The sequence below is a fragment of the Gossypium hirsutum genome, chromosome D03 (assembly GCF_007990345.1).
Source record: "Gossypium hirsutum isolate 1008001.06 chromosome D03, Gossypium_hirsutum_v2.1, whole genome shotgun sequence".
In the NCBI taxonomy this organism is placed as follows: Eukaryota; Viridiplantae; Streptophyta; class Magnoliopsida; order Malvales; family Malvaceae; genus Gossypium; species Gossypium hirsutum.
This window is the reverse complement of record NC_053439.1, coordinates 43,638,276-43,661,681: the sequence shown is the minus strand read 5'-3', so window position 1 is coordinate 43,661,681 and position 23,406 is coordinate 43,638,276. Positions and strand designations below refer to the sequence as shown.

Sequence of the window (23,406 nt, the reverse complement as noted above, 5' to 3'; positions counted from 1 at the left end):
CCTAACCAATGTACCCCTATTCATTTATATCATCAAAACATCAACCAAATTAAAATTATAAACGTGTCAAAATCCATCAATTTGGCCTAACTTAAAACTACTTAAAACATTAACTTAAATTCACATGCACATATCTAGATTTGGTTCAATTTACCATGCCATAGTATAGCTTTAAACACAAACAAATGTTTATATGTATATACCAAACCAACATTACATTTCTAATCTATCCACAAATTAACTATCATTTAGACGTCCTAGGTAAATGCCGACACAAAAGATAAACATCACCACATTTGAGTTTGGGATCGTTGTTGGATGCTGAATTGGCAATCAAAAGTGAAGTACTTAATCTGCAAACAGAAAAAACAAAATCGTACGCTGAGTAAAACTCAATGGTATTTCTATAATCCGAATATATAAAGACAAGATAATATAATATGCATAATTGAATTTTAAGCACATATTAATGTCTAGTATCATGACTATCATATGCTGTCATATTTCATTTGTTAAACAATGTCCCAATTCACACAATTGCTATATAAATAGTTATTCACATATCAAAACACATTTATTTGTACAATGACATTAGCCATTCAATACTCAACTCATGAATACATCATTTCATACCATACTCAATTATCACCACTTGTTATATAATATCTTTTCACAATTTGATCCACACATCATTTAAACAATAACATTATCCATTCCATATCCAATTCATGAATACATAACTCATGTATCTCATTTTCATGTTTCAAATTACTATCTCATTTTCAATTCACATATAATATCATCCAATATCAATCATAGTACCATTTTATTTAATTACCCCTATTAACATGACTCGGACTCAGACGGGTACACGGATCCAACCAACACACCAATTTGGCACCCAGTACCTTATCAGATAAATTTGAAGTAGTAACTGCGCATAGCGCTATATAAATTTAACACCCAGTTTCTCACCGGTTAAACCGAAGTAAATTGGCACCCAGTGCCTCATCAACTCGAAGTCGAAGAAATCTCTGAACTCTTCCTATCCTATAGCATGCCATCTATATCCGACTCAGCCCGATACAATTAATAGGGTTTAATTTCACATTTCAAAAACAACCAATATCCAATATAAATTTTTCATATAATCACATATACAGATGAATATTCATTTCAATTCAAATAATCAATACATTCATAATATATATACCAATTCAATCCATTTCAATCAACTTTAATTCAATTCAATATCAAAGTGGCAAATACTCACCTCAACCACTTACCATATGCATTAAATCAAGATACAACAATTAATAACTAGGTTCGAATTATAGAAATACAAACCGTGAATTCTGAGATATTCGACGTCGATCTTATCTTTTCTCTTTTATTTCAAAGATTCCGGTATGACGTTAGCAATTGAACTTTAAAAAATTGGAGCCCTAAAGCCGCGCGTCTCCTTCTTTTCTTCTTTCTTTTTCTTTCTTAGTTTGTATGGCTTTCTCTCCTTTTTTTATTTGTTTTATTATACATTAATTAATTAATTAATATTATATATATACATTTACTTAATTATTAAGTTTTCTTAATATTATAATATATTTTAACTTTAACTATTATAATATATAAAATAAATTTACACATAAATTACATAAATAATTCACTAATGTCGTCCACTTAATGGAATAAGGCATAATTGCTTCTTTAGTCCCTTTAATTATTCTTTAATCTATAATTCAACTTTTACTCTATACACAATTTAGTCCTTATACCTAATTACTTTTAATTCAAGTAAATTCGCTTAACTGAAACCTATTTAACTACACAACTAGCTTCGTAAATATTTATTACAAATATTTATGAGTCCTAATTATGGGAATGGAGTCCCAAGAATGTACTTTCTGACACCCCTAACTATCGGGTCGTTACATAATATTTTGGTGTAAACTGTGTAACAAAAGAATAATTTATTACCACTTGTACCAAAAAAAAAGTTTTAAGTAACAACTTGGGGAAAATAGTGTAGTTTAGGTATTAATTTATGGGTTAATTTTTTTTTAAAATAGACTTAATAGTTTGACTAACGATTAAACTAACCAAAGTACCAACTTATGAAAAAAGGTAATTTAGGACGGTGGTCGGTTCTATACCAGTTTCACCTATATCGTTTTACTCCGACCAATTCCAATCACATCGATCAAAACATGGTGCATAAGGTGCATAAATAATATTAAAATATAAATTTTTTAATTATTTACTATTATGCTAAAGATTGATTGAAATGTATTGACCAATAAAAAAAGACTACATTGAAAAGTAAAGTTTAACATAATTTTAAAATATTTTTTCTAGGACATATTCTCATATTTAAAATATAAAAATACAATATTATTAAAAAACCACAAACAAGATTATCAAAGAAAAAATCCCCATTCACCCTTCGCCTTCTTTTTTTCTTGTTAATTTTGGATTTATTGAGCCATGGATTTTAATTTGTAGAGTTTATTGATAAGCAAATATTTTATATAATTAATGGATATTTTATATTTAAAATTTATTTACTGTCATTTTTATTTATTATTTTTAAATATTTTTATATACATATATAAAATATTTTTAAAATATTAATAAATCTAAAACGGTATATTTAAACAGACTAATACCAGTATGTATTTGTAAAATATCACACACACACAAATACTAAAATAAAAATATACCCTAAAAAAATAATTCTCCTAACAGAGAAGAGTGGTAAACAGTGCGTGAAAACTGAAAAAGAGAGGAGAAACGTGGTAAACACTGACACAACACCACCAAAAATATACCCAAAAACTCCAAACCCTTGTTTATCAATTCTAAACAAATTATAATCTCTAATATCCATCCTACTTTTTCACTTTTGGCTTGGCTCGCCCTTTATTTCTGGAGAAATCTAGATTATTATTTTCCTTCGATATTTCTGCTGGTCTAAGATGTGGGTGTCTGGATGAGCTCTGAATTTTGGGGAATTATATCATTATAATATATGGCAAAAGGTTCGGAGTCGGGGTCGGAATCGGACCCTAATGGATGGAGCCGAGCTCGAGGTTTGGTAGTGAAGACCTTGGTTCTAATTGGCGGCGCCTTTTTGCTCAAGAGGTTGACCAAATCCACCACTCGTTGGGACCATGCTAAAATCGTTGCCCGTTCTCTTAGCGGTGAAAAGGTACTTCATTTTTTTCTCCGTTCTCTTCTTTTTTTTCTATCGTTTTTTTTTATTGTCTATTTTCTTTCTTTCTTCATGTTTAATGGTAGTTCTCGAGGGAGCAAGCCTCTAGAGACCCAGATAATTACTTCAATTTCAGGTACTATCTATTTATTTACTGTATCTAGGATGAAAAACGAAGTTAATTTTAGATTCTATGGTTGTTGATTGAACTCGATATTACTTACAGCATACTTTATTTTTTTGGAAGAAATAAGCCCTTGCTTCTTAGTTTATGTTATGGTTCATTTTTTTCGGTAGCTGATGCTTTAAATACATCTAAATTTTAAGAAATTTTGATAATTGCAGAATATTTACTTGCCCTGCAACAGAGATGGTGGATGGTTCAAAGGTTTTATATTTTGAACAGGTTTTTGTTCAACTCAGTGCCTATTCAATCTATTTGTTCTTAAAATTTTCGGTTAATATGCAACAATTTAGTGGTTTGCATTTCTTTTGGTTTAGGCGTTTTGGAGGACTCCTCAGAAACCCTTTCGGCAGGTAAACTACCATGCAAGAAGATATACTGATCAGACATCTATGATAATTGAATACCTTAAGTTATATTTATGTTTTTTATTCTGTGTTTTCCTTTGATCTCTTAACTCACTTTCGGTGGAACACCTTTACCTCATACAAGTCTGACAGTTTTTTGGTTGCAGAGGTTTCTCATGGTGAAGCCTTGTCCAAAAGATCTGAAATGCGATGTTGAGGTTTGTTTCTACACTGATTTATTAAAAGTGCTAACTTCACGGTTGAGTAATGTCATTTTTAGGATTTAAGAGTAAGAAAAAAAGAAAAAAAGGAACACAGTGTAAGAATCTCCCTATGTTTGAGGGGTTTGTGATCAATACATTCTGTAAGCAATGCCAATTTGTTCTACTATTATTGTTTACATTGAGTATATCCACATCGTTTCCTTGATAACCTATTGCCTTCCTTTGATGTCTTTGGAGCTAGCTGGGATTTTAGATTTCTAACTTGTATTTTACTGGCACAGGTAAGTTCATATGCGATTAGAGATGTGGAGGACTACAAGAATTTCTGTGACCGCCCAAGGGATCAACGTCCGCTACCTGAAGAAGTTATTGGTGTAAGCCTTTTCACATTATTCCCTTGTGTGCAAGCATCTATGCATGACTTTGATTTTCTTGTTCGCAATTTGTAGATATTCCCCGTTGTCATGTGCTTGGTACTTGCTGTTTCTATCTTGTCATAACTTATCATGCTTAGGTTCTTGCCTTCTTAGAGCATGCTAGTGGTTGGTAACCATTATCACTTTGGCAATAAGCATTTTGACCAATAAATTTGAGTTGAAGGTTTAGATTTTGGTCATTACTGGCAATGGTAATTTTGCTTCTTGTAAAGTTATATTCTATAAACAGGATATTGCAGAACCTCTGACAACTATATACCTTAATCGCTGTGAGAGGGGGAAACGCTGTTTATACGAAGGTTCAACTCCACCAGGTGGCTTCCCAAATTCATGGGTATATTATTCTCTCTGTCAATCATGTTGTCATTCATGAAATTGCTTCTTCTTTTTTTGTCCAACCTTCCAAGGTTGTAAGCATCCGTGTCTCTCATAATCAAGCTTTGGCGTGGGGTATAATTTTCCAAATATATGATAAAACTTAAAAATGTGATATATCAGACACATACCTGTATTTCCTACTCATATCTGAGTTCAACTAACATAGGAAACAGTTCAAGTAAGAAGCAGTTAGTATGAATGTTTTCTATTGCAGTGAATGATGCTATACTAGCAAGCACTAATTGCCATAATTTTTTCACCATTTGGCTAGAATGGAGCAACACACTTTACTTCCGAACTTATGGTTTTGAAGAACAACGAAATATGTACCTGGGATAGGGGCTATGATGATGAAGGAAATCAGGTAATATTTCATGGTTTTGGTTCTTTTACCCACCTTATTTGGTCTAAAACTATGATGTTAAAATCTCCATTATAAAATTTTGTTTGTTAAACAGGTGTGGGGAGTGAAGGAAGGTCCTTATGAGTTCAAGCCTGCACCTGCTTCTAGTTTCAATGGTATGTTTTCGCCTCTAAATTTTCCTCTATCGCAGCCCCTGGAGAAAAAGATAGAAGGGTCATTTGTCTTGCAAGAATGATTGGTTTTTAACTTGTTATATATAAATATTCTTTATAGCCTGTAAATCTTATAAGCTTGAGTTAAGTTTTTTGGCCTTACTCTTGGTTATTTATGGATGCATTATTTTTAAGATGGGTAGAAGCTTAGGGGTAGTAGATTGATAATCATAATCACTAGGGATTGATTCTCGATATTGCGTAAAGTCTCTTAATGGAAATGGATGAACTATTTGGGTTAAACTTGGGGATCATTATGTATGATTTAAAGTGTTCCTAGGTAGAATCAGACTCGATTTAAGCTTTAGGTTTTGAGGTTTTTTATTTAAATCTTGTAAAGTGGCGGAATAAATGTAATTTTTTTTATAATGTCATTTATAATAATTTTTTATATTTTTCTATAATTTTTTGGACAATTTTACCAATAAAGTTTCATTTCCAACTTTATTTATGGAAATGGGCTAATTTTTTCATTAATTACCGGAAAGGGTCGAAAATACAAAATGCGTCTTCGTAGGAGCGTTTTTGAGTGAAATTTTAACAAATTACGTCTTTGGGGGAGCGATTTTACCATATCAGCACAAAACGCGCTGACGTGAACGTGCTTTGTTGACGTGGCAAAATCGCTCCCCTAGGAACTCAACTTGCTTCGTGTTTTTTTAGGGTTAGGGTTTTTTGCATGTTTAGTCCTTAGAATTTAAGGTTTTATGATTTTAGAGTTTTGTTAAAATAATTTAGGGTTAAAGTTAGGGTTTTCTTAAAATAATTTAGAGTTAGGTTTTAAGGTATGTTTAGAGAATAAATTAAGGATTAGAGTTTTTTTAAAAAATTAACTTAGGTTTTTGGGGTTTTAAATAAATTAATTAAATTGGGGTTTAGAGCTTTTAAGAAAATTAATTAAATTATGGTTTAGTTTTTAAAAAAATAATTGTGTTTAGGTTTAGGGTCGAGGGAAAATTATATTGACAATAAGGATTTTGTTTTTTTTCTACAGTAGTTCTTAAAAAAATTTTGAGAAGACGATTCTGAAAAGATAAAATAAAAAACGCTTCAAGTAGGATGCAATATCAACAAAATTACTGAAAAAGTTTCCACGTGGACGCTCTTTTTTCATAATAATTCATGAAAAAATAATTTTGAGAAGACGGTTCTGAACAAATGGTGTTAAAAACGCTTCAAGCAGGATGCACTGTTAGCAAAATTGATGAAAAAACTCCCACGTGGACGTTCTTTTTCTACTGTAGTTTCTGTTTGACTTTAGGTTATAAATAAGCCAAATTTCATTCTTAGGTTGCATAAGTTACAGTAAGAAAAATTAGAAAGGCTAAACAGAATAGAAATTGAAGATAAGTGAACGTATTAATGTTGTTATTTACTATGGTGGTGAGGTCCGTGACACCAAGAACAGCGTTTTTTTATCGGAGAATATAGCGCGATTAGTTTTTAACCAGAACATAGATTTGACAGAACTTCGTAAAAGAATTAGGCGAAAAATTTTCGAAATGACGCCAATGAGTGTTTTGTCTATTAAGTTTCGATTTTGTGCTTCTGTTGATCTCGCGACATATGACTCATTTGATATCAAAGGTGGTTGTAGCTTGTAAGCGATGGTGTAGACTCATCTCGTTAGTGGATCACTCTATCTTGAGTTATATGTACAAATTTTATTGCCAAATGAAGCATTTGTGACTTCAACATCTACTGTTGTTCGAGAGGAATACACGACCCTTACCCGACATTCCGTTAGCGGGAGGCAGAACACGGAAGCACCCCTGTTTGGTGGAAATATGGAATACACAACTCTTGCACTACACTCGGTTAGTGGATGTGACATGCACATCGGTTGGTCGATGTTCAATGCTGGAAATACGTATTGGGGAATGACATCAACTTCTAGTGGTTGTAATCCACATTTGATTGAGGACAGTACGAAACGTCCACAAGAAGGGATGATGTACTCCCTACAACGTCTACCAGCGATGGGACCTCATACGTTGCAAATGATGGTGGGTTGGATGATGAGTGATGTGGATCCACCTCGAGAGCCCGGCCTCGATGGTGCAGAAGTTGTATTATTTTTTGAACCAGAGTTTGTTCTAACCGAACCTGAAGATGTTGGGGGTTTAAATGAAGAAGAAGAAGACCTGCGATTCATGGTGTATTCGTCTATAGCCGACATGCATAATGTTGATCTATTGGCAGATGATGTGTTGGAGTTTTCAGATATACTACACAAAAGACGTGACTGTACAAGTTCGTCATTAGATTCGAGTGAATTGGAAGTTGATAAGGAGTTTTTCAATAAGGATAGTTTTCTTGATGCATTGAAAGAACATGACATCATAAACGGGGTTAACTACAACATAGTTAAATTTAAATCCGAGAAGTTCGAGGCCAAGTGTGCAGTGCAAGATGATACATGTTTATGGAAAATCATGGCTTCGGTTAGAAAAAAGACAGGCTTGTGGGAGATAAGTACAAAGGTCCACATACCTGTGTTGTCGGTACAATAGCATTGGGTGTTTAGGGTTTTTTAATAATACTGTTATTACTTAATGTTGCATTATTTAATTTACTTCGTTGATAGGTATTTCACAAGATCATCCCAAAATGTATTCAGATATGATAGTTAGCTTAATACTATTTACAGTGAAGGCAGATTCTAAGACTTCTGTGTTGGTTTTAATTGTCAATATTTGTAGCCAATTGAGGTATACGCCCTCTTACCGCAAGGCTTGTATAGCTAAACAGAAGGCGTTAGAAAAGATGCATAGTGGATGTGACGCTTCATATAATGAGATGTGGCAGTGGTCTTAGGTGCTGGAGAAGTAAGTCCTAGGTTGCATAACAGACTTTGAAACAGGCCCTGTATACTATAATGACCGATTACTCCGTAGATGGCAAGTGTTCAAGCGTCTGTTCTGGAACTTTAAGCAATACCGGGACGCATTTGTGTACTGCAAGCCATTGGTGCAAATTGACGGTACCTTTATGTATGATAGATATACTCATCGACTATTGCTAATTATGATATAGGATGATGGTAGGAGAATACTTCCAATTGCATTTGCAATAACACTGGGGGAGTCAAGTGATGATTGAAATTTCTTTCTTTCTAGGTTAAGAAGGCATGTCTGCCCCCAACTTGATATCTATGTTATATCGGATTAGAGCACTGGAATACTAGTCGCAATTGAGTGATAGGGAAGCCTATGAGATCGCACACGCCATCAGTATTGTCTAATACACGTTGCGTCCAATTACTATGGGCAATATCAGTCTACAACTGAATGACGGCAAGTGACCAACATGAGTATTTAATCTGTATTAATATAATTTCGTTTGTAATATTCAATTTATTCTGAATGGAAGAGTGGTATGTAATTTTTGCTATCAACTTATATTGGCAGGGTACAAGATCAATAAGGACCGTTTTCATGAGATGTTGGTAATTTTGCGTTCAATTAACGAACAATGTGCAAACTACCTCTATAACATATCTTTCGAATAGTGGACATAAGCATACGACGGTGGCTGACGATATAGTCATATGACCTCAAATTTGGTTGAATGCATAAATTCTATTTTGAAAGGAACGCATCATTTGTCGATAACTTTTGTTATGAGAGACATTTTCATTTAGTAGCATTATTTTCAAAGCGAACAATAAGTTATAAATGCCAAACGTAGGGAGGCCATGTATGGTGTCGGAAGGTGTTGCACGAAATTAACAAGGCGAAGGGGTGGACCAATACCATGCACACAATGTGCCATTATCGCAACAACCTATGGTTTCGCGTGACAATGTTTGACAGATCAAACCAAGGTATTACCAGCGGGCAATATCATGTACACCTGAGAAATAAGACTTGCGACTGTGGGGCGTTTGACGCACTTTGTTCTCAATGCGCTCATGCAATTGCAACTTGTCGAAATCTCCGTTTGGATCCCATGAGATATGTCGATGAAGTGTACAAAATAGAATACATGTACAATGTATGGAGACACGTATTCCTACCAGTCCCAGATGAACGTAAGTGGCTGTCTTTATCGTTTGCTCTGTTTAAGTTGTTACTGAATTGAGAATTGCATCGCAAACTAAAAAGTCAACCTTGCTCAAGTAGAATACGTAATAATATGGATATCCAGGAAATAATGAACCAACAGAAGTTGTGCAGATGGTGTAAGAACCGAGGTCATACAATTTGATCATGTCTAAATCGAAATAGTTGATAATTGTTGTGATGAAACTATGTTGTATTATTTCTATTGCTTTATTCAAAAGAACTATTTTATTAAAAATATAAAAACAATTTATTATTGAAATATTAAAAACAACTTATTTTATTAAATAAAATAATATAAAAGTAGTTTGTACAAATATATTAAAAAAATCATTGTATGTGGCGGTCGGAATCAGTGCCACATGGGGGTGGTCAATGGTTACGCTCTGGATTCCTTATTGGTTTAGCTTTCGATGGGGGTTGTGGTTGCTCCAGCAAGGGTTGTGGTTGCTCTGGCGGGGGTTGTGGTTGTGGGTGTTAGGAGAATGACCCACCTTAATAGAATAAAGAATGCGAAGGTGTTTGCATCACGCACGGCGGAAGTGTTTGAACCCCATAAGGCGATGGGGATTGGTAATGAGATAAGCTCCTTGACGGTGCCTCGTGCGGTCCCTCTTGCGACTATGGCCTATATGTCATTAGTTGAGTCGGAGTCATCGGGAAAAGAGATGCATTGGGCCATGCATTCCAACTTGGCATAAGACTGAGAAAATGAAACATATAAGGGTTAAGATACATATAAAGGCAAGGATACGCACCTGGCATAATCTGAAGAGGCTGTGGTCCAGGTGTTGTCGGTTGAGGCGTCGGGCTCGGTGATTGTATGGGCGCTGTTGATGGGCTCGTGCTGTCATCCCTTCTCTTTGGATTTAAAGGGTCCCGTCATTTCTTTTCGACACGAATTTATCGACGCCTCTACTTTTTGGACAGCAAATATTGCTTGCCATGGATCCTAAACTATGATATGTAACCCGGCGCGCACGTTAATTCTGGAACGATGATCGATTCACGAGTAGGTATATGATCATATCGATTTTTCCATATTTTGATATGCTTTGACCATAATACCGGTAAATTCGTATTCGATTACCATAATTTAATTTTGTGCTTATCATCGAGCACCTCAAGTGCCACGAGAATTGGTTGTTGGAATCTAAATTATCGCAACACTCTATCTGTCTGGTGCATCTCGATAGTAGCATAGTTCACCAATGGGACCTTCACATGTTCAGATTTTGAAAGAATTTATCCAGAATTACTGGCCGAATTGTCGGATCTTCGTATGGTGTCTATTGAAACTATATAAACGTGATAAAAGTATTAGTTATATACATAATACTAACTACTAAATATGAAACGACTATTTTATGTATATATATTTTATTTAATATTTACTTACGCTTTCGACTGTTGGTCTAATAAAAATCGTATATCTTCAAGAGCGGTAGGTATTCCAACATAACTCGCCGAATGGTTCCACCTAATTAAATAAATTTTTAGTATACAATTATATTTTAAATCTATGTAATAATTGTAAAATCTAATATAATTTTACCACGTTATAAGTGAGAATGTATATGGGTGGTTCACTCGAAGATGTAAAAATAGAAAGCGAAATCGAGCCCATGATTGTAGTAGTGATAGGCGACCTTCGATTTTGGCTTTGTTTGGTGGCGTCGCCCCGCACATCTCCCGGTAAATATTGCCAACACGACAGACCTCCAACTATATTCGTCAGTTGCTTTAAAATTAATGAGTTTCAGTTGTCACCTTAAATGTATGAGGTTTGGTGACAAGTCCGACATCAAATAACCTCCAATCATATCAAAGATGTATGCCCGAGCATATCGTGTTCTTTCTACTTCAGTCGAATCATTCCATGGCTCCGGGAATGTGTCTCGTAATCAGCCTATCTCGATTTGACTTTCGTAAATATTATCGGGAATCGCACCCAAAAAATCGTAACATGCGGCTCTCCAATCAACAGATTGAACAGACCCGGTGAGTGCGAACCCATCCACCGACAATCTCAATTGTAACTGCACGTACTCTAAAGTGATGGTACACTCTTCGCATGAAATATGAAATGTGTGTGTCTCGGGTTTGCACCTTTCTATTAAAGCACTGATGAGTTTCGAGTCCAACTTGCACCCTCGGCCTATAGTGGCCACGTGCCAAAAACTCGTTTCCCTCAAATAATTTTCTATCAACGGTGATGAAGGACCAGACATATTACAAATATAGCATTGTAACACTCGATCTACAGACTGTTACAAAAAATTATAAAATAAAAATTAATTAAAATTACAGAAATGAAAAAATATTAAATAATATTCAAAAATTAAAATTAACCATTACCATTTTCATTTGTTCGACGAAGATATGTTTATGATTGAGACGAATTAATTCTCTGGCCATTGTTAATACGATCAAATATTTTTGAAATTATAAAAAAAATACTAATTTAGAAAAAAAATTAAAGGAAATAATTAATAAAATAGAGTTTTGAAAAATTTAGGGAGAAATTTGAGAGCTTTTTTGCCAAATTTGGAAGAAATATTGTGTGAAAAAAATAGGAGGGGTGTTTTTATAGTTTTTTTTTACCGTTGGACCCCCTAATGGTTAAAAATTGAAATAGTCGTTGGGAAAAAAAAACACGGGCTAAAATGCATCCATGGGGGAGCGATTTTGCCACGTCAGCAAAGCGCATCCACGTTAGCGCGTTTGTGCTGACATGGTAAAATTGTTCCCCCAGGGACGCAATTTGTTGAAATTTCACCCAAAAACGTTCTTACGTGGACGTGTTTTGTAATTTTTAGTCATTTCTGGTAAATAATTAAAAAATTGGCCCATGTTCATAAATAAAGTTGAAAATGGGCCTTTATTGGGAAAATAGTTAATTTTTTGCACATTTCTATGTTTCTTGTTTTTATCTTTTTTGTATTTCTTTTTATGATTTTCTATGACTTTTATAATTTTTAATGATTATATATAATACTGGTCACGTGACACAATGCTAGTGTGTAATGTGACAAAAGTAATCCAAATATGACTGGCGTTTCTCTTTAATGGTTTATTGTTAATTTTAAAGGTTAAAAGGCTTAGTTAATTAAATTATATTTAATGGCTCAATTGAGTTGAAAGGTTTTAAACCACAAAAGAATCATGCAATCAATAAAATTAATATTTAAATTCAGTAAATTCAAATTTATTTGATTTAATAAAATACTTGAGATTGATATTTAAAAAATATGTGGTTTTACTAGAGGTGCTCATGGGCTGGGCGGCCCGGCCCGGCTCGACGGTCCGCCTGAAATATGAGAGGGTTTGGGTAAAAATATAGGCTCGAAATATGGGCTTGGGCAAAAAAATGAGGTCCGTTTAAAAAACGGGCCGGGCCTTGTGCACCACTTGTTTGGCTCGGGCCTGACCTAATATAATAAATATATTTATTTTTTTAATTTTTTTTAATTTTAAAATATTTGTAAAATACTTTTTTTTTATTTTTTAATTTTAAAATACTTTTTAAAATTTTTTTAATTTTAAAATATTTTTAAAATACTTTTTTTAATTTTTAAAATAAATTTTTGGTATTTATTAAAAAAATGGGCCGGGCCAGACTCGGGCTTATGATTTTTTTCCCGGGCCGGGCCTGGGAAAAATTTTATGCCCATATTTTGGGCTGGGCCTAGGACTCGGGCCAAAATTTTTTATGGGCCCGACCCGAACTCGAACCCGGCTCGGCCCGGTCCGGCCCATGAGCACCTCTAGGTTTTACCCCCATTTAATAATAAGTATTATTTTAAAATTAAAAAACATATTAAATTATTTATCATTGTGTTGTTGCCAATCTTAATTCGGTGTCGAGATAATATTAAAATGTGCATAGTAAAATGTGTATAAAACTATTAAAATGTACAATATATACAATTAATGAAAGTTATAAAGTGTGCATAATAAAATTAAATTGTATAAAATTATTAAAATAAAATTTTAGTTAAGTAGTAAACTAACATTACGTTTAGTTCGCTATAATGGAATAAAATTGTAATAGTATAAGGAAAAAAAAAACTAAAATAACTAGACTACCATTGGTAAAATTTTTTTTGGGTAGATAATTATTGTTATTTTTATTAAATTTTAGCACGATCATTATTAAAAATAATTTAATAAATAATAATAAATAATTTAATTATATTCAGTTCAGAATAATACCAACTCAGTTAATAGCATTCAAAGAACCAATAATATTTTTACACTTTATGGGTTTTTACTGGCTCGATTGAGGATAATACCAACTCAGTTAGGACCTTAAATAATAGTATATACACCCTCAAATAATATAACTTATTTTAATTACGAAAGAATATTTATGTAATTTCCTTAACCGACTTAGTGATCCGCTCAATGGTGATACAAACTCAATCAAAAGTTGAACTAATAATATAGATTTTTTGACTTAATATTTTAATAATTGAACAAGTAAATTTCTTAATTTAAAATTATTTATATATTATTAAATATTAGCGGATAAATTTTTTTTATATAAAATAAATAGTTAAAATCTTTTTGTTTAGTCTAAATTTATCATGTATGATTGATATGAATAAAGTATAAAATATGATGGTTAAATTATTGAAATATTAATCAATAAAATTATTTCAATTTTACCGTTACTCTCTTATATATATAGACGCACCGCATTGGGGAGGGTGCCTCTTGCAGAGAAGTTTTTTTGTAAATAATTGTGACATGAACTCTGTTGGAATATATAATGGTTTTGTTATCCTAAAAGAATCTTTAAGTTGATTGAGTTATTTATGAAAAAGTTTGAAAATATTTTATTTGAAATATGCTTTAACTTTTAATACGTAGGATTTTTATAGATAACTATTAAATATAAATTATTTGAAATGATTTCGTTAAATATAATTAAAAAATATAAAATAAAATTGGGTAAACTACAAAAAATAATTTTCTGTTTTATTTTGATCATCCAATTATTATTATTATTTATTTAGTTACTAAATTTTTTGAAAATAAATATTTTAGTTATTCATAACTGACGTGAGCTTTTTTTATTGGTCTAATAATAGAATTAGTCCTCAATGTTTATAAAAATGATCATTTTAGTTTGAATTCTAAAAAAAAAAACCAATAAATTTAACTCTTAACATTTACAAAATTTGTCAATTTAGTTTTAATTCTAAATATTTCAAAAAAAATATTTTTTAAAATTTACTTATAATATAGCAGGAGCCTCATGCTTAGGGAGATAGTGACTAGTTATGGCTATCTGTGTATTTGTTAACATTGTGTACACTGTCCATATTTGAATGATACATATTCATAGTTGGAACAATCTTAATTAAGCAAAATAATACATCAAACTAGGGATTTAAGAAATAAAATTGATAGTATAGTGTAATATATAATCATATTGTCTTTAATCCAGATATAATTCATTAACTTTTTATGTTTAAAAGAACCTATTTTCATGATGGAATTGTTTGATTACTTGTTTTAGCTTGCTTGAAAATTGTTAGTATAATATTTAATGGTTTAGTGCTTATATGAAAATTTTCTAATTAGGTGAAAAAGGTTATGTTGAGTATGACTCTTATTTTAGTTAAATTTGAGAAATAATTTTTTAGTTTTATTTGTTTCAATTAAACTCTGATTAGTCTAGATTATTTTATTATTATTTGACCTATGAATTTAGCCTATAAATAGGTTCTTTTACAACCTTAGAAAATACACTCATTAGAGATTAGAACTCATAACATATTTAGGGAATTTTGTGTTTACGTTTTGAGGGTTCTTTGTTTTCGGGTTTTCGGGGTTTAGTTTTTATCTTCATCTTTTGTACTCTTCGTTCTTTTGCCATTATAATAAAATTATCTTTGCTCGTGGTTTTTTTATCTTATTTGGAGAGGGTTTTCCACGTTAAATTTGTGTGTTCAATTTCTCAATTTATTTCGCTATTTTTTTACTTGTTGCTTAATCGGGTCTATCCTAACAGGTTTTTATTATTAAAGTTGTGTAGCAGTAATTATTTCACACAATGATTTTATTTAGAGTAACTAAATTGAGAAAAAAATCGAATGATTAAAATAAGACAAATTTTATTTTAAATTGACCATAAATATAATTTACCCAAGAAAAAAATTGCATATAAAATGTATATATGGCAAAAAACCAAACTAACCTAATTCAACTACTAGTAAACAATTTTAGTATATAAAATTTGCCAAGAGCAAAAAGACTTGCAACAACAAAATCCTCTCTCACAACTTAGACCTCATTATGGGTTAGGTTATCTGTCTATATTCGAAGGTTCATTCAAAAAGTTGGAGGGTTTGAAAAAAATATAAGCCTGAAAAATGAGTTTGAAAAAAAAAAAGGTCCGTTTTTTAAACGGGAAACGAGTTGGGCATCAGGTAAGAACTTTTTAGCTTGAGCCCGACCCGAATTTGACTAAAATTTTTTTGTATTATATTATTTTGCTATTATATTATTATTATATTGTTGTTATTGTTTGGATATTGTATAACTCTTATTTTATTGTTAATTTTGTTACTATTTTAGAGGTATTTGCTTGCTAAGTTGCAACTATCTTAGCATTATTTAAGTATAAAGACTTTTTTAATGTATTTTTAATTTGTTGAGAAACATTTATTTTAATATTATTAGAGTACTTGATGTATTATATTTTTAAAATTTATTTTTGTATATAAGATAATATATAAAAAAATTTTAATTCGGGCATGCCGGGCCGGGCCAGGCCAAGCTTGAGTTTAACATTTACTTAGGATGGACTTGAACAAAATTTTAGACCCATTTTTCGAGCTGAACTTGAGGACTAGAAAATAGGCTTAAAATTTTGCATCGACTCAGCTTGGCCCATGATTAGGTCTACCCAACTTAATGTACCAAAAAACAAATAACTTTTAGATTGATGGGCCTCAAAAAGTTAGAAAGCGAGAAATTTTACGAAACCAGGACAAACCTAGAATAGATTTGGGCTTAACCTTACGAAATTAGCCTGCCCACTCCAACTTACCTGTTTTCTCCATAAGGCTTAGTCCAAGCTACAAGGCAATGCACATACATACATGGAGTGAAGACGGTGTGATTCAACTCACCTTTGAGGAAACCGTACTTCAAATACGTAAAAAGAAAAGTGTTAAAAGTCATCTTCCAGTATATATTGGATACATATGTTGACACAATATAATTTTTTCAAGCCATTCATCGGTAGCAAGGTATTATATATGATTAGCTGTTGTGAATTGGAACCAATTCAAGTTTGCCACCCAATGTAGCAGGCAGTTGGCTCTCGTCTATTTCTTCTAGCAGAGTTGATTTGAGTGATTTGTTATCAACGAATATCATCTGTAAAACACACACAGAGAAACAGTTAAAAGATAGTGCATTGATTTGTTGTTTCAGAAGTGGTAAGGACGGTTACCTTTTTCCTGGTTTTTGGGTCGATGAAAGGGTAAACAACTTTCCATGCTGTCATGAAGATGTATGGTGCATGGACTACGAACAGCTTTTCAAGCCTTTCAGGGTAATAATCCTGCCATTGAACTAAAGTGTTACATTTTGATCAAACATTGGGATTGTTTGGGCAAAACATACACAGTTTTATACCATAGTTTGAATTAAAAGAGTTAAACCTGTACGAGAGATAGAGCTGCAAGGTATGCACGGATGTCGCTATTTGCGTATCCCCATCCTTTAAGATCTCCTATCACTATGAATTTCTCTTGCCCTGGTGGCATCCTGCCACCATTACAAGGTTGCATGAAATACTTATCCCAATTGATTGGTTGGAAATATAAATATGAATAAAAGATATTACCTTGTGATTATTTTGTCGAAAAGGTAGACTATAAAACCTGTAAGGGAAAATTCAAAGTCATCATCGACCAAGACATTTTGTGAATTTGTGGAAGTTTGAAAAGTAAAATACGTACGCTTGAATTCATCCACACTGCCTTCATGTTGGAAATGTCTTGCAGCAAGAAGAAGGGCAATCGGTCGTCCTTTCTTGTCCCAACCTTGCAAGAACATCTTGTTCTGTTGGATTTCATGCCTGATTTCGGATGGTGAAATGGAACCATTGGGAACAAAGTTTCGTTTCCAGTTGAGGTATTTAAGGAACATGTTTAATGCTTTCTCTACATCTAAATCACGAGCTCTTAGAAATCTTCTCAATGCCCCATCTTCAACTTCCTGCAAAACCCCAATTTCATATACGACTCAAATCAAAGAAGAAAATCTGAATCTTGGAAAAGAGTTTCCTTGTTGGTTAAACTAAGGCTTTTACGTTTATCACAATATGGCAAAAAAGAAAGATGAAAAGGTATTGTAGGTCTCTGAGTCTGTAAACCCAGTTTTAATGAAGAAAAGCAGCCAAAACATAAACAGACAAAGAAACAACAATGGCTAACAATCAAAACGCTAAACTGGAAAAACCTGCAATAATCACGGGGAAAACAACAATGGTAAAGGAAAAAGGCACACTCACCTTGGAAGATGGATCTTGTTTTTCAACCAAGATTCTCATAAGACTTATCTTTGTCTTCTCAATGTTCTCATCTTCTATTTCCATGGAGTTATTCATTTTCTCTGAACCCATCATCATAGTTCTCGGTTAAGTCTATTATACATATATATACGTATAAACATACAATAACGTTTTTTCTTTTTCTTCATCAATAAATAGGCTTAACTTTTTCAGCAAAGAGACAAAATGTAGTCCCTATTGGTTACGTACTCAACAATAAATTAGAAACAAGAAGATCACCGCTTCGAGATATAGTGACATTATGGGAGTTTAACTATACATTGAAAGGCCATGTTGTGTAATGTAGGGTTGGGTGAGGTACATTAAGCCAGGTTGGACCCCAACATTAGGTTCAATTACTCTCAACACTAATTTCCCTTTTATGATCAACATAAAAAATGATTAACATCATTTTATTTATTTTTTCTCATATAATTGTAGATTTCAAAATAAATAAATAAATAAATAAATAAATAAATGCACCTTAACTAAAGTTTGTTTTATGCTTAAATTATTTAAGATATTTATCTTTTATTTTAGTAAATTTTCAATGTAAAATTTCAATTATTTATACGAAATAAAAAAAAATGTTTGCTCTCTACTAACTCTAATTCTAAACTTGTTTGCCCAATCTGGCACGTCTCTGGTCTTCTGTTTTTAGCATGTTCTTTTGCTTCTAGGTTTTTGTGTTTATTTTTCTTGGTTTCGGTGGCTTTGAAGTAGCATTTTGCTTGATTTTTTCATTTATTGCGTGTTTTGATTTTTAAGAATGGAGAAGGATTTGGCTAATTTGTCATTAGATGATAAGGAGGAAGAGATTTTACAGGTGTAGGGGCAAATTGGTTCTGTGATTGAGGATACTGAGTTCTGTTTGGTAGAGTATTTTTTGACGGCCAGTGTCATTCACTTTTAAGCAATGAGAAGTACGATGGTAAATCTTTGGCATCCGGTTATAGGGGTTCAAATCTTAGATTTGGGAGAGAAAAGGTTCTTGTTAAATTTTTTCATAAAATAGATATGGAACGTGTTGTTAATGGGACTGGTTGGACTTTTAATAATCATCTTTTGACGATTCATTGTCTTTAGAAATGGGAAGATTAGTTGAAGGTTCCGTTGATTTTTGCTTATTTCTAGACACAGGTTCATGATGTACCTATAGGACTTCGTAATGAGTCATTAGCAAGGCAACTTGGTGACTTCCTTGGAAAATTTGTGGAGTACAATAGTGCTAGTTTGGGTAGAGGATTCTGAAACTACTTATGTGTTAGGGTTTGTTTGGATGTTCGCTGACCATTAAATAGAAGAAAGGGTTATGTTTTCCCTAGAAAATTATGGTTATGTTACTTTAAATATGATACAACATCTTCCACATTATTTTTTTTGATAATTTTCTGCTCATTATTTGCATTGAACAGGAAACAAACAGACTGGTTAGGAGAAAGTTTCGGTTTAAGGCTTGGTGCGTTATGGAGGATTCTTTTGAAGAAGAAGTGAAAGTCTTATGGGATTCTATATCCGGTGAGCTATTAAGTAGGCTTGAACAATTGAAAATTGGGTTGATCAAATGGGCTAGTTTAATAAAATCTAAAAGGAACGGTCACAAAAAAGAGTTGACGAAATAACTTGAGGAGCTAGTTCAAGAGGAGTTAGATGATGAAAATCTCACTCAAATTATTGATACAAAGATCTAGTTAAATTTGGAGATTGATAAAGACGAAATGTATTGGGAACAAAGAGCAATGGCGAATTGGTTAAAAGTAGGGGACAAAAACACAACTTTCTTTCACAATTATGCTTCTTGTCATAAGAGAAGGAACTTGATTTGATGTTTGGTGAATGAAGATGATAGGGAAACAAAAGATAAGGGTGAAGTGGAGGAAATTGCTCGAAGGTATTTTTAAAATCTTTTTTCCTCAAGTGGTGTCAAAAATTTTACTCATATTCTTTCAGAGGTTGAGCTATCGATCTCAAATGAAGTGAATCAAAGGTTATTATCTTTTTACTCAATGGATGAGGTTCTTACGACTTTAAAGGAAATGGGGACAACTAAGGCTTTTGGGGATGATGAGTTTTTAACTTTGTTCTTCCAAAGGTGCTGGCATATTCTGGGAAGTGACGTCTCACACTTTTGTTTAAAAATCCTAAATGAAGGTATGGGTCTTGAACCACTAAATCTTACTAATATTGTGTTGATCTTTAAATGTCCTAATCCAAAAAATCTAGGTAACTTTAGGCCTATTAGCTTATGTAAAGTTCTATACAAGTTGATAACGAAGATGATTTTGAATCGGTTCAAAAATGTGTTAGAGTTGTGTATAGATAATGCTCAAAGTGTTTTTTTTCCTGGGAGGTTAATTTCAGATAATGTGCTTTTAGCTTGTGAGATCTTGTATACTCTTCGTCAAAAGAGAGTGGGGAAAAAAGGGTTTATGGCTTTGAAATTAGATATGAGCAAAGCTTATGACAGAGTTGAATGTCAATTTTTGAGGGAGATGATGATGCATATGGGTTTTAATGTGAGATGGATTGATGCTATTATGAGGTGTATATCTTTAGTTTCATACTTGGTCACTGTGAATGGAAAAATTGGTGAGAGATTTAGACCTAGTCGAGGGCTTCGGTAGGGAGATCCTTTAAGCCCTTTCCTCTTCTTAATTTGTAGTGAGGGTCTATCAGCTCTTATGAGGTTAACTATGGTTGATGGGTTGCTAAGAGGCACTAAGGCAAGTAGGAGTGGACCTTAAATTTTTCATTTTCTATTTGCAAATGATTGTATTCTTTTCGGAGAAGTTACTGCTAATGGAGCACATACGTTAAAAGTGGTGCTAAGGGAGTATGAAAGATGCTCAAAACAATGTGTAAATTTTGATAAATCCACCATCTTTTACAACTTAAATACAAATTAGGGTGATAAACAAATTGTGTCTAGTATTCTAGGTATGAGATTGTCTAACAACCCTAAAAGATATTCAGGGTTGCCCAATATGGTAGGTAGATGCAAAAAGGCCTCTTTTCAGTTTCTTAAAGATTGATTTAAGCAGGGGATAGAAAATTGGAGTACTAGATTTCTATCCCAAGGAGGTAAGTTTTCATAAAATCAGTTTTGCAAGTTATCCCTAATTATTCGATGGCGTGTTTTTTTACTTCTTAAGTCATTTTGTGGCGAGTTGGAGAATATCATGGCAAAATATTGGTGGCAAAAAGGTCCTAGTAAAAAATGCATTCATTGGTGTGATTGGGAAAACTTGTGCGATTCAAAAGATTTTAGTGGGATGGGATTCTGTAGTCTTACTAGATTTAATATCACATTATTGGCAAAACATGGGTGGTGTCTTATTAATTATCCCAATTCACTTTTAGCTCGTGTATTAAAGGAAAAATATTTTTGAAATTTATACTTTTTGCATGCAGGGCTAGGTAATTTACCTTCGCTTACCTAGAAGAGTGTGTGGGCTGCTAAAAGGCTCTTACAAAGTGGGTTCTGTTGGAGAGTAGGTTCAGGGGAAAGAATTTCTATTCAAAGTGATGCGTAGCTTCCTAGTTTTGCTTGTTACAGAATTCACAAGTTAGTTAGCAATGAGGAGATAGTTTGGGTATCAGACTTAATTGACAATTTTGATAGGAAATGGAAAGCAGATCTGATCAACAGTACCTTTTTAGAGTAAGTTGCGACAAGGATCCTCCAGATTTCTTTAGGACAAGAAGTTCACAATGACATGCTGGTGTGGAGGGGTGAGTCATCTAGGGAATTTTTTGTTCGAAGCGCTTATAAACTATTACATAGAAGTGCTTTTTTCTCGAATACAAATTCTAGACAAGATGATAGCACTGATTTCTACAAGAAATTATGGAAATTACAGATCCCATCTAAAATTAAAATTATGCTATGGAAAACTTCTTGGTATTTTCTTCCTACTTTGGCTAATTTATTTTCCAGAAGGTTGGTGGTGAACGTGTTTTTTCCCAGATGCAAGGGTCTAGTGGAAGACCTCGTCCATATTTTCCGAGACTGTCCTATAATAGTGGAGGTATGGGTTCACTTAAATCTTACCTGGAATTTATCAAATTGAGTTATGAATTATTGGGAGTGGATTACCTGGATTTTTAGAAGAAGTACGGACAAGTAATGCAGGACGTTCTGTTGCTCCATATGGGCTATCTAGACAAATAATAATCAATTAGTGCATGAAAGGAAACAGTCTACTGGGAAGGAAATAGGCGAACGGGTAGTTCGTTATATCAAAGAACTCGAAGGGATTGAAGAAAGAAAGATTACTAGATTGGAAGGAAATGAGGAATGGAACCCCTCAACAAATTTGTTGATCAAAATCAACTTTGATGCTTCCTTCAATCAAACACAAGCCAGACCGGGTTCGGGGGTTGTTGCTAGAAACGCATTGGGTGAGATTGTTGCCTCTAAAATGATTCTCCACACGGTGGTTGCGTCGCCTTTTACGGTGGAAGTTTATGCTTGTCTCCAAGCATTGCTTTTAGGACAGCAGTTAAAGCTCTGAGTAGTGATAGCAGAGGGCGATGCAGGGACAATAATAAAAAAAATGTCAGACAAATCTTTAAGACAAATCAGAAATAGGAGCTATCATTCGAAACATTCAACAGATAAAATGAGGATTTCAATGGATCTAGTTCAAGCATGTACCCAGATCTACAAATGCTCTTGCACATTGTTTGGCCACTGAAAGTTTGAAGAGGGATAGAGAAGATTACCTGGAAGGAGGAGTACCAGATTTCATTGTTGAAACTGTGGGAAGAAGGAGACTGAGAGAACTTAACTGGGGGTGGATGCTGTGACAATGTTCTGGAAGGGATAATGACAATTGATAGGGTTTGATTTTGGAAAGTTGCTAGCTTTTGGAAACTGGACCGTTTGAGGCGATAAGGTTGAGAATATCTTGGGAGTGTGTGCCAGTTGGTGTATTCAATTGGAAATTGTTTTATTTTGGGCTTTCATTTCGTAATAGTGGGCCAATATGCATTTGTTTGCATTTTGGGCTGGCTTAGGATCTGCTCAAGTTTGAACTTGGTCTCTTTAATTTGATTGTGTTACTCTTATTTTGAATAAATTCCAGTCGGGTATTTCTAAAAAAAAATTCACTTTTTAAGATAAGTGAAATTTAAAACTTTTAAGATATAATTTTAATTATTATTATATTAATCCAGAAGTCTTTTAATGAATTTAAATTCTTATTCTTTTATTTGATAATTTAAGATTAAATAATTCAAACGATTATATATACTTTCGAAAATAAAAGATTATATATATTAATATCATACATATCATATATCATATATTGTTGAGACAAGTTTTTTAAGTGATTTAGTAATTGGTAGACAGAAGCGATTATTTCCATCGACTTTATTGAGTAATTCATTGAGTAAACATGTGAGTTTG

At 33.0% G+C, this 23,406-nt stretch overlaps 2 protein-coding genes across 14 annotated transcripts; one reads left to right on the top strand and one right to left on the bottom strand.

Moving 5' to 3' along the window:
- Nucleotides 1–2,694: 2,694 nt before the first annotated feature.
- Nucleotides 2,695–8,750, top strand: LOC107949626 (chromophore lyase CRL, chloroplastic). Of its 6 annotated transcripts, none has more exons than XR_005911382.1 (11): nt 2,744–3,208; nt 3,298–3,347; nt 3,557–3,617; nt 3,713–3,748; nt 3,910–3,960; nt 4,248–4,340; nt 4,633–4,737; nt 5,053–5,145; nt 5,240–5,300; nt 8,060–8,327; nt 8,477–8,750. XR_005911382.1 is itself a non-coding variant. In XM_016884359.2 (10 exons), exons 1-10 carry the CDS (start codon nt 3,029–3,031, stop codon nt 8,479–8,481), a joined length of 735 nt encoding a protein of 244 aa, XP_016739848.2. In that variant the 5' UTR covers nt 2,744–3,028; the 3' UTR covers nt 8,482–8,750. The 6 variants fall into 6 exon arrangements, 3 of the variants coding, with proteins under 3 accessions (XP_016739847.2, XP_016739848.2, XP_040946120.1); XR_005911381.1 differs by having other exon boundaries at nt 8,060–8,340; XR_001697826.2 differs by having other exon boundaries at nt 8,060–8,350.
- Nucleotides 8,751–16,409: 7,659 nt separating this feature from the next.
- On the bottom strand, nt 16,410–22,916 carry LOC107949627 (phosphatidylinositol transfer protein 3). Of its 8 annotated transcripts, none has more exons than XM_041090180.1 (10): nt 22,722–22,916; nt 22,273–22,506; nt 22,093–22,155; nt 21,433–22,010; nt 17,958–18,058; nt 17,404–17,662; nt 17,289–17,325; nt 17,104–17,209; nt 16,893–17,003; nt 16,410–16,816 (listed from the first exon to the last, which is right to left on the bottom strand). In XM_041090180.1, the coding sequence occupies exons 5-10, from the start codon at nt 18,051–18,053 to the stop codon at nt 16,700–16,702; spliced, it is 726 nt and encodes a 241-aa protein (XP_040946114.1). In that variant the 5' UTR covers nt 18,054–18,058; nt 21,433–22,010; nt 22,093–22,155; nt 22,273–22,506; nt 22,722–22,916; the 3' UTR covers nt 16,410–16,699. The 8 variants fall into 8 exon arrangements, with proteins under 8 accessions (XP_040946114.1, XP_040946117.1, XP_016739850.2 ...); XM_041090183.1 differs by having other exon boundaries at nt 21,649–22,005; XM_016884361.2 differs by lacking the exon at nt 21,433–22,010.
- Nucleotides 22,917–23,406: the final 490 nt, after the last annotated feature.